The sequence below is a fragment of the Macrobrachium nipponense genome, chromosome 31 (assembly GCF_015104395.2).
Source record: "Macrobrachium nipponense isolate FS-2020 chromosome 31, ASM1510439v2, whole genome shotgun sequence".
Lineage (NCBI taxonomy): Eukaryota > Metazoa > Arthropoda > Malacostraca > Decapoda > Palaemonidae > Macrobrachium > Macrobrachium nipponense.
Genome location: NC_061093.1, coordinates 16544841 through 16554840, shown reverse-complemented (window position 1 = coordinate 16554840; position 10000 = coordinate 16544841). Strand labels below are relative to the sequence as shown.

The following is a 10000-nucleotide window of genomic DNA, read 5'->3' as shown; positions in this document are numbered from 1 at the left end:
GGGAAGCAGGTTTGTTTACAACAGGAGCCGGGGAAGCAGGTTTGTTTACAGCAGGGGCAGGGGAAACAGTTTGGCTTGCAGCAGGGGCAGGGGGAGCAGGTTGGCTTGCAGCAGGGGCAGGGGAGGCAGGTTTGTGTACAACAGGAGTAGGAGAAGCAGGCTTGTTTGCAGCAGGAGCAGGGGAAGCAGGTTTGTCTGGAACAAGAGCAGGGGAAGAAGGCCTGACAGGAGCAGGGGTTGAAACAGCAAGTTTGTTGGTGGGAGGGGCTTGGGAAGCACTTATGGTGACAGCGGGAGCAGGGGAAGACGACTTGTTTGCAGGAACAGGAGAGGCAGGTTTGTTTGCACCTGTTAATGGGGAGTGTGTTTTGCTTACTCCTGGAATCGGCGACGGGGAAGGACTGACAAACGGCACAGGGGAAACGGATTTTCCAGTGGCAGGAACAGGAGAAAGGGTTCTGGTTACAGAAGGAACTGCAGCGCCCTGTTTGTGTGCAAGAAGGGTGTGAGTGACATTCTTTGCTTGAGGGACGGTAACGGGAGCAGAGGGTTGGGACACCGCAGGAGCAGGAGGAGTGGGACCAGGGAAGGAAGGTTGAGAAACTGGAGGATCTGCAGTAGGGGCAGACGGGGCTGTTGATTGGTTCTTGGGTTGCTGCTGCCTGCGCCAGCTGGGCTGTGATTGGGGACTTTGCTTACTTACACTTGCATGTGTACTCGCGGTGATTTTGCTCGCTTCCTCGCTGCTGACGCCGACGGATATGTGGGAGGTTTGAATCACCTGCGTTTGTTTGAAGGACGTTGATTTGCTCTCCGTTACGGAGGAAACGGACTGACTTGAACTCGACTCAGCTGATAGGGTTTGATGGGAGGTTGCTCTCCTCCACGGGGCGTCTTGTGTCTTTGCAGACGAGGCTGAAGATGCGTCAGCGGTATCGCTTTCAGAGGCAGACGCGGCACTAACATTATCCTTCGTACTTTCCTGCTGCTTTTGCACTGAGGGGGCGGCTTTGGCACCGGTATCTGGGCTCCTCACATTTTTCCTCCACGGTGTAGGGGAACTCTTTTCTGGTGGTGGCGTTGACTCCGTGGGCGCCGCCGCCGGCCTCATTTTGCGCCATGGCGTTGGAGAGCTTTGCTCAGGCTGCTGGCTGGGAAGGGCAGAAGTAGCGGCGGCCTTAGCCTCGGCCGTCGGCTTGGCGCTCACCATCCTCCCAGGTGGGTGCTGCCCGACGTCCGCGCGGTCTGGTGGGTCAGCTCCAATGTGAGGAGAACTTCTGATACCGGCCTGGGAATGACTCTGAGGGCGGGGCACGTTCTGGGGCTCACTGGCACCACGCCCTCCTGCAGTTTCAGATTGGGTAGGTCGGGGCTGGGGTGGGGCTTCCTGCATTCCCCGCCCAGCAGGTAAGTTGCCGACGCCACCTGCTACAGTCTGAGAGGGGACTGACTCACCACCACCGCCACCCACTCGAGGTAATGACGCGCTCCTCGTTGACGCTCGGCCTCTCATTTGGTCCAGACGCGACCGAGAGTCTCCTGTCATGATCATGGGGCACAGGCGATCCGTCTCTTGCCCCTCTCCCGCCGGAGGAGGAGGTGGTTCGCTTCTTTTCGCCACCCAGGGTAAAGTTTTATGGAGAGACTCGCTGGAGAGGGACCTGGTGGGGGCATTCATACGGAAGAGGCACTTCCTGATGGGCACGGGGCTGGCACCTGGGGAGGGACGATTGAAATGGGTAGGATTTGGATCCGCCTGGACTCCCGTGGCCATTCCCATAGTAGGTCTCACTGGTATGTGGGTGGTCATGGTGGCGCTGGGAGCACTGGCGTAAAAATTACTTGGGGGAGGGGGCGCTTGGGCGTCCGGTTCCGCCCACGGAGGCACAGCCCTCTCTGAAGCCCCAGCTTCGAAGCTCCTGCTCGGACGCCAAAGGACTCGGCCTTTGCCTCCTTTAACACTGACCTCCGCCACTTTATCTCCCGTCATTGTTTCTTCTTCTTTTTCTTCCTCGCAAGAACTCAGAACCTTCTTGGCCCTCTTCTTCCTTCGGAGCACAGGAGAGCCTTCGGGTGAATTGTGGGCAGATGTCGTGTACCCTGTGGGCGACCTACACCCAGTGGGTGTGGAAGGGTCAGATCTCGCGGGTGAACTGAGAGGTGATTCCAGATTGGAGTACAAGTTGACACCCTGTGACAAAAACTATCAATGTCTCTAAGAAGGAGGAAAGAGGAGAAATATAAAATCTTTGAAAAAAAGAAAAAATATATCAATAATATGTCCTGTTCGCCGTCTCACTGAAAGCAGGATCATTGTTTATGTAAAAACATAATGAATAGATGCGTCTTTTAATCCAATGTGGCTTTGTAAACATTCATGAGATAATCTATTTCATACATGAAATAAAAAACCTAAATCAAAATAACATCTTAAAAAGTAATAAAAATAAATAACATTCAACCAATGCTCGAGTTCACAGACGTCCAGTTGTTTGCTTAGAATTCAATGCATTGCAGCTTCATGTGAGTCAGCTGTTCAACACAGTCGTAAGTTAGCAACTACACGTTCGAATCTAATTAAAGACAAACTAAAAAGGTAATGGGTACTATAAAAAAGGAAGATGAAATATAACAGCAACTAGACTACTCATGGAAACGAAGCAACCATTCTTGGGGCACTGCCTTATATATAAAATCATTCTTCCAATGAAATACGATCGTTGAACAGTTCGGTAGCAACTCAAGACAGTTAACTTCCATATTTATGTACGTGTGTGTTGGAGATTGTGCAAGCTGCTGAAGTAGTTAATGTTTGTCTACGTCCACCAAGTGCGAGTGTATGTATTTATGTATGTTTGTATGTGTGTGTATGTATATTCTTGTATTACTTCTCATTATTAGATCTTATCTTTATCATTTTCATTTCTGCCAGATCAAAAAAAAGAAAAAAAAACCATAACGCGCATGCGTAACGTGCTTAGACTAGACTTTCATAAACATTCCCCCTCAACGACAACATCAAAGTCTAAAAGGTCTTTAAAGAGTCTTTAAAATCTTTAAAAGTCGAATATTCTAAAAGACTAAAAGTCTTTGAAAGTCTAAAAGTCTCAAGCGAAGAAAGCCGAGACAACGTAGAAATTCTTCTACCTCACTGAGTCCACTTTTAGAATTAGATGCAGAGATACCACTCAGGGTAGGAGCTCAACTATAGAGACAAGAATCACAGATAAAAATAACGGCCTACAGGGAGGCCAACTCCACAGAGAGAGAGAGAGAGAGAGAAGAGAGAGAGAGAGAGAGAGAGAGAGAGAGAAATGATTTGTTATTGATAATTTTATATTACTTATAATTGTTCAACGAAGGAAGATCTCCAGAAATATAGATTATATATATATATATATATATATATATATATATATATATATATATATATATATATATATATATATATATATATATATGTGTGTGTGTGTGTGTGTGTGTGTGTGTGTGTGTGTGTATTAAGCTACAAATGTCCGTTAGTATTTAATTCGCTCTAGCTTAGAATTAATATATTTTCATATATGTTAACTGAAGGGGAATTTTTAGTTGATAATTCCGTCGGCTCACGGGCGCGAACCTAGGAACTCAAAAATCAGGACGTACGCTTTTGTACAACAACAACAAAAAAGCGATAATCATCACCTAACACCGAATTCAACATCTATCCCGCCAAGAGCAGACCCAGGCTGGTTGAGCTCACCGCATCCTACCAACTACCGGGTACTACTAATTTTAGCGTCCACCGCCAAAATCTTGACGTCGACGTTACCGAAACGTTTTCCAGTTCGCCAAGGCTCCCTTTACTGAACGCGTCTTTGGATTTTAGCTATTCTGGCAAGGGACCAAATTATACCTGCTATTGATTTCCTCAGAAATTCAATTGGTCCGTACTTTAATATTTCCTTTCATGCATCCTTCAGAAACTACTACATTCACTATCCTGTAATTAACTACATCTCAATGACCGTATTGTATTTTTATGTCTACATAAACCAAGAGGCCTTCATAAAGGGGCGTGGTAATGGGCATGGTCGTCCACGCCACACCAGACCTGGAAGGTCACATTGAAGGGGAACTGTCTTTCCAGTATCTCTGACCACCAATCTACCTTCACCTTCGCTCACGGATTACGTAAGTCAAGAGAGACGATACTATATTCTTTCGTTATTATTATTGTTCATATTGACGTAGGCTGAAACTGTTTAATTTGTTTGATATAAATTTTAAGTCGGCTCTTTTGAAAGCAAAAAAATTTAGAAAATAAAATTTACAACAAGGGGAGGGGGCGTCCCCGGTGGAGATTCCACTAGTGGCGCGATCGTTTGTGCGGTTCCCCAGTAAAGGGGTCGTTTCTGAGAGGGGGATGGGATTCCCCGGTAAAGGGGTCGTATATAAGGAAGAGGGGGATGAGGTTCCCCGGTAAAAGGGTCGTTTGGGGGAAGGGGTTCCACGTTGGCTGGGTCGTGGGGAAGAGCCTCCCGTTAGGGGGGTGTTATTGGATTAGGGGGTTCTCTGGTGCAGGGGGTCGTAAGGAGGAGGTTCCTCGGTGAAGGGGGTCGTGAAGGGAGGTTCCACTGTAGCGAGGTCGTTGGGGAGGGGTGTTCTCCGGTGGAGGGGTCGGGAGGTTCCTTGGTAGAGGGTCTTCGTGGGAGAAGTTGCCCTATGGCGGGGTTATTGGGGGGTTCCACAGGGGGGTTGTCGTTGGGGGGAAAGGTTCCACAGTGGAGGGGCCGTTGGGGGTCTCAATTGGAAGGGTTGTTTGGGGAATGGAGGGTTTCCCAATGGAGAGGTCATAGGGGAAGTTTCCCTGTGGCTGGGTCGTTGAGGGAGGGGGTTGTTCCTCAGTGGCAGTGTCGTATGGGATGGGGGCGGGTTGTTGAGAGAAGCAGAGAATCCGTCTCAACCACAAATCTGGTCAGTATCTGGAACGGCAGACAAGCTGCTTTCAAAATAATTAAATAAATAAATAATTAAACAAACAAACCTTCAGTGTACCTATATCTGTCATAGGAAGCCATTTCTTGGCAAGCACTTGTGGACTGTGTATCATGGGGTACACGACCCAAATTACTTTTTTATATTTGAAGCGTATGGGAGTAAAAGGCTTGCCCGACACGTGACTCCTTTGAATGGCCTTTATTTACGGCCCTAAATTTAAACGAAGTTTTTTTTACCGCGAACTCAAAAAATAAAGTTTTTCCAATTTTATTCCTCAGTAACCAAGATGAAGGAAATGTTCCCCTTTCTGTGAAGTCCTCAGAATTACTACTAAACACGTTATGTTTAAAACACGCACACAACATTTGCTCATGAGAATGCTATACCTTCTCCACTCTTTCACGAACTCTTTAAAATGTTTCTACTAACCTCCACGTTAAAACTTAGTTTATATCGATTTCGTTTTAGCTGTGACTAATGTTCTAAGCTCCCTTATCTAAGCCTAAGCACCGAAGTACCGAGATCAATTCTAATCAGTAACCATTATACATTCTTCCGCCTGAGCCACCTACAGCACAAGACCTCCGGTACTTCCTCGATGAGGGCTTTCAGAACGCCCTCCAACATCGAGACGGTTTGGTCTGGAGATAGTGAGCAACAAGGCCTGTTGGCAGGGGCATTCTGCAGAAGCAGGCGGGGGGAGGGGAGGAAGGGGCCCCCAAGAAAGAGGGAAGTGATAAGGTAAAAAGGTTTGGGAAGTGTGCTGCCTCTTCAAGTGTTTCCCCCTTGTTAAAATAACCGATGTCGCCAGCGAGGTCTGATGGGGGGGAGGAAGCTCCCTCATTCTCGGTGATGGGTACCGTAATTGCAAGTGACCACCGAGTCACTAAATATTCGAAGCGTTTGACACTCCAAGCCGGATGACCTGTGGGCATCCTTTTATTTCTTACAGTGAATTCAAACCAGGTGGACTCAAGCCAGATGTAACAGGTGCAAACAACGTCACTTTTATATTTATCTTAAGACTGGCATTTTTCTCCGGTTAACAATGACTGAGTTGACCCAATGTATCGGTATATGAGCCTTATTCTTCTTATTCAGATGAACCCTATTCATATGGAACGAGCCCACAAAAGGGGCCACTGACTAAAAATTCAAACTTCGAAAGAATATGGCCTTCATTTGAAAGAAGCCACAGAAGATACAGAAACAAAAAATCAGATATTTCATAAGAGATAAATATAATAAATGAATAGATAAGAATATAAAAAATTAAGATACATGGTGAACTGTTTTAGGGTAGCGGTGTAATTACCTTCGCTTAAACGGTTGAGGTTCTAATTCCACAATTCCACAACATACTGAAGGAGGCTGTTCCATTGTGTTAATAATTGTCAGAAGACTATTCCATGAGTATAGAGCAGTTACATTGTGTTAATGACTTTATTCAAATTATTAGTATCTAAGGAAAGGAATACAAATACTTGAAAATTTGGGATATTTGTATTTTTAAAAGAATTTTTATTTACAAGATAGGGTAAAAAAAAACGTGTGAATCAATTTTCAAAAAGATTTTTACAAGTAATTATCATAAATACAAAGGATAAAACTTTTTTTTTTTAATTCAAGTACCAAAAAAAAATTCATGGAATTGAAATATGTTAACCTGAGCCTATAAAATAAGCAGAGATTTGTTAACTCCAAAAGTGAAAATATATAAAATAAAAATTAACATATAATGCTGAAGGAAAATTGAAAAGGAGTGTTTATATAAATGCAAAGCAAAGCTTCATAGCCCAGATCATCGTATTTCATTGTGAAGAACGATTTTTAAAATTTCATGTTATTTTTTTTCCACATTTTCTTTAGAGTATCTTTGAAAATGTCGGTACGTCCCGAGTTATATTTTATTTCTTTCAAGGAACACACATCACAATCACTGACAGTAGTTCCTACTTCTAAACCAAGTAAATAACTAAGTAACTTTCCTGAGCATCTACAACAAACAGTGTGGTCTCTGTCACATCCCAATTTAAATGAAAAAAATGGCAAAGCTAATTCCCGTTTTCTTTCGCCCTTACATCAGAAAACGGGAGTCGGTTTTGCAGGTGAATGCTGACCTCACTTACAAGTTTATAATTTCTTAAGATGATGTCTTTGGACCAAGGCAGTTTCAAGCTCATATATAAATAGATCTGAGTCACCGATAGAAATAATTATGAAAAGATCATCATACATTCAAGAGTAGTATAAAAGATTAATATTTTCGTGGGCAACTTGAAAATTAATGAATAACCTTTTATTATATCACATTTAATGTTTATGAATGAATACTTCTAAAGTATTTTTTTTTACAAATAGTATTTTCCTGGTGAAGAGAGAGTGGACTTCTTGGCCACTTTTTGGGATCTTCCGGGTCACGAGAGGTCAGCCAAGCTATCCCTTTCGCCATCATCTATGTAACTGAATAAAACCAATTATATCAATCAAACGAAAAAGAAAATTCGACGCCTTAAGTGTTGCATATAAATGCACTTCCTATCGGCAAGGAACATAAGCTATCAGGTGCCGCTTTGGTTCAAGCACTTGAAAGTGCCATTTCGGTTCAAGCACTTGAGCGTTCGTGTCATTCAGTGTACCAAATTGGGTGCGGAAGTGGTGTTGTCACGTAGCTTATGGATGGACCTGATGCCACTTGTTAGGCTACTCAAAGAAATGTTGCCTTCTCAGTCACTTGAAAATAACTTCAGACAAGACCTTTTATACTTCAATCGTAATTGTAAGCTTTGTTACTTCGTGGTAAGGTAAGTACACAAAAATAATTATTTCTACAAAGAAATCTTCCTCTTCCGTGGATGTTTCGGGCTAAACTAAATGAACAAAATTATTTTTAAAAAGGAAATACTTTCTCTTCGGTGTATGCTTCTTGCTAAACGAAATGCAAAAAATGAATTATTCTTAAAGGAGACAATTGTCTAGTCAGTGGATACTTCGTGCTAAACTTAAAACAAAAAATAACTGTTCTTAAAGGAGATATTATTTTCTCTTCAGTGGCCATGTAAACAAACTTCAGACCGGCTGTCTTGCGCATGAGGTAAGTGACTGGTATTGTTTATAAGTGCCTGGCCGATTGCCAATCAACTCGCTAAAATAAAAGGGTGCGAAATGGCTTCGCAATCTGGTTTCCACTAATATTTGTCTAAAACCAAACTGCAAAATAATCACACGACGTGAGCTTCAAACTATTTAGGATCGACTTATATCGTATTCAAAATTGCATTCTGTTAAGAAAATACATTTGAAAAATCAATAACAATAAAAAGTATATGAAAATAAAAATAAATTATATAAAAAAATGTACATGATATTCAACAATGTACAAGTTATCAAAATAAATCTACATTCTATTCGACAAATTTAACTTTCCATAGGAAGGTAAGTTGCAAACACCTGCGTTTTTAACATGAATTCAAGTTCACCTGAAACTAAGGATTCAGAAAACTGGAATATTAGCAGGGTGTAAAAAAAATAATTTATGCATCTCACGAATTAAAAGTAAGAGTTCCAATGTCCGTCTATAGCATTAGTATACCGCAATGTACTCGGTTATAAATTCATTTAACTTCACCTTCAGGTGTCTTGGTACCGTAGAACGCATCATCTTAAGAAACCACCATGCAATGAAAGTGTAATCACCACCACCCATAAGGCTAAGATGTCTAAAAGGCATTCCAAAACTTCTATTCACTTCTAAGGGGCGTCCCAGCTTCTCTAATCAAAAGATATACCTCTGATGCCATGACCTGAGCCATTGTTTCTTGGTCTCTTGGGGTCCCACTGGAAGTTTTGGGATTCTGACGAGACTTTCCAGGAACTTCTGGAGACTGGACCCAAGGCTGAGCTCTTGCTAGATGCTCGCCCACTGTTTTGGACACTTGGGATGACTTCTTTTCGCTGTTATTCGGATGCTGCGAAGGAGATCTTGATCTCGGAGTACTGCCTCCTTCTTCTTCTTCTTCTTCGTCAGAGTAGATAGGAAACGCCGGCCTCAAACCGCGCCCAAGAACTGGACTGCAAGATATTGAACGTGAAAGTCTGGAAGTCGCTTCCGCTCGACCTCGGTGATTCTTTTTGGAATCTGCAGAGGACGACCTGATGAGAGGAGGGCGCAAAGGGGGCCTTCGAAAACTCACGCGTTCTCCGAAGTCCCACGAGGCACCTGGAGAGTACTGAAAGACCCCCGACCTTTCTCCATGATCGGGGTCAGGGGGCGCCAAAGGTCCCCCGGGAGATTTAAGGATCTGGAGGATCCTCTGTACCAACGTCACGACCGTTTTGGATGATTGCACAAGCACAAGCAAAAGCAAAACCAAGATACTGTTCAAGACACAGCCCTCCCTAATGGTCGTCTACTAATGCAGTTCAATTTCGACAACGATAGTACCTCCTGCTCAGATGGTGGCTGATCGTCTGTCTGGTCTCAGACTCTGAACAAACGATCCCCACCTAACCCCCCCCCCCCCCCACTCCTTCTCCCCCCCCCCTTACCACCTGGCAACCAGTGTAATACCCACCTGGCACTTTAAGAATACTGTCAGTCTTCGCGAATTAATCTCAACTGCAAGCAGGGCAGAACGCTTTCAGCGATGAGATAAGCTTAATGTTTCGGGTGTTCAAAGGGCCACTCCCTCAACTATTTAATGAACGAGAGTTCAGGTGCAATTCGTTTGTATATGTATATGTATATGTATATGTATATGTATATGTATATGTATATGTATATATATATATATATATATATATATATACATCGCATACCTACTCAATTCACCTAATCATCCCTGACGGACGAGCTTCACAAACGCAACAATATAATCTAAATTGAGAAACTATTGAAATAAACTACCAAGAATCGAACAAAACAACAAAGACATCAGTGAAACGAGACTCCGCCGGCTATCTAGACATTCCCCAGACATTCTTTGGAGACTACATAATCGAGTATCCTGGACCATTAAAA

At 43.5% G+C, this 10000-nt stretch overlaps 1 protein-coding gene across 3 annotated transcripts in view; it reads right to left on the bottom strand.

Moving 5' to 3' along the window:
- Window positions 1-10000, bottom strand: part of LOC135206650 (uncharacterized) — a 62365-nt gene that overhangs the window by 42769 nt on the left and 9596 nt on the right. The window contains exons 1-2 of one of the 3 annotated variants that reach the window (XM_064238004.1): window positions 8769-9326; window positions 704-2191 (exon numbers count right to left, since the gene is read on the bottom strand). In XM_064238004.1, coding sequence (XP_064094074.1) covers window positions 704-2191; window positions 8769-8792 — 1512 coding nt within the window. In that variant the 5' untranslated portion in view covers window positions 8793-9326. Of the gene's footprint in view, window positions 1-703; window positions 2216-8768; window positions 9327-10000 lie in introns of those variants that run through there. The other 2 variants (XM_064238005.1, XM_064238006.1) reach the window with 2 other exon arrangements.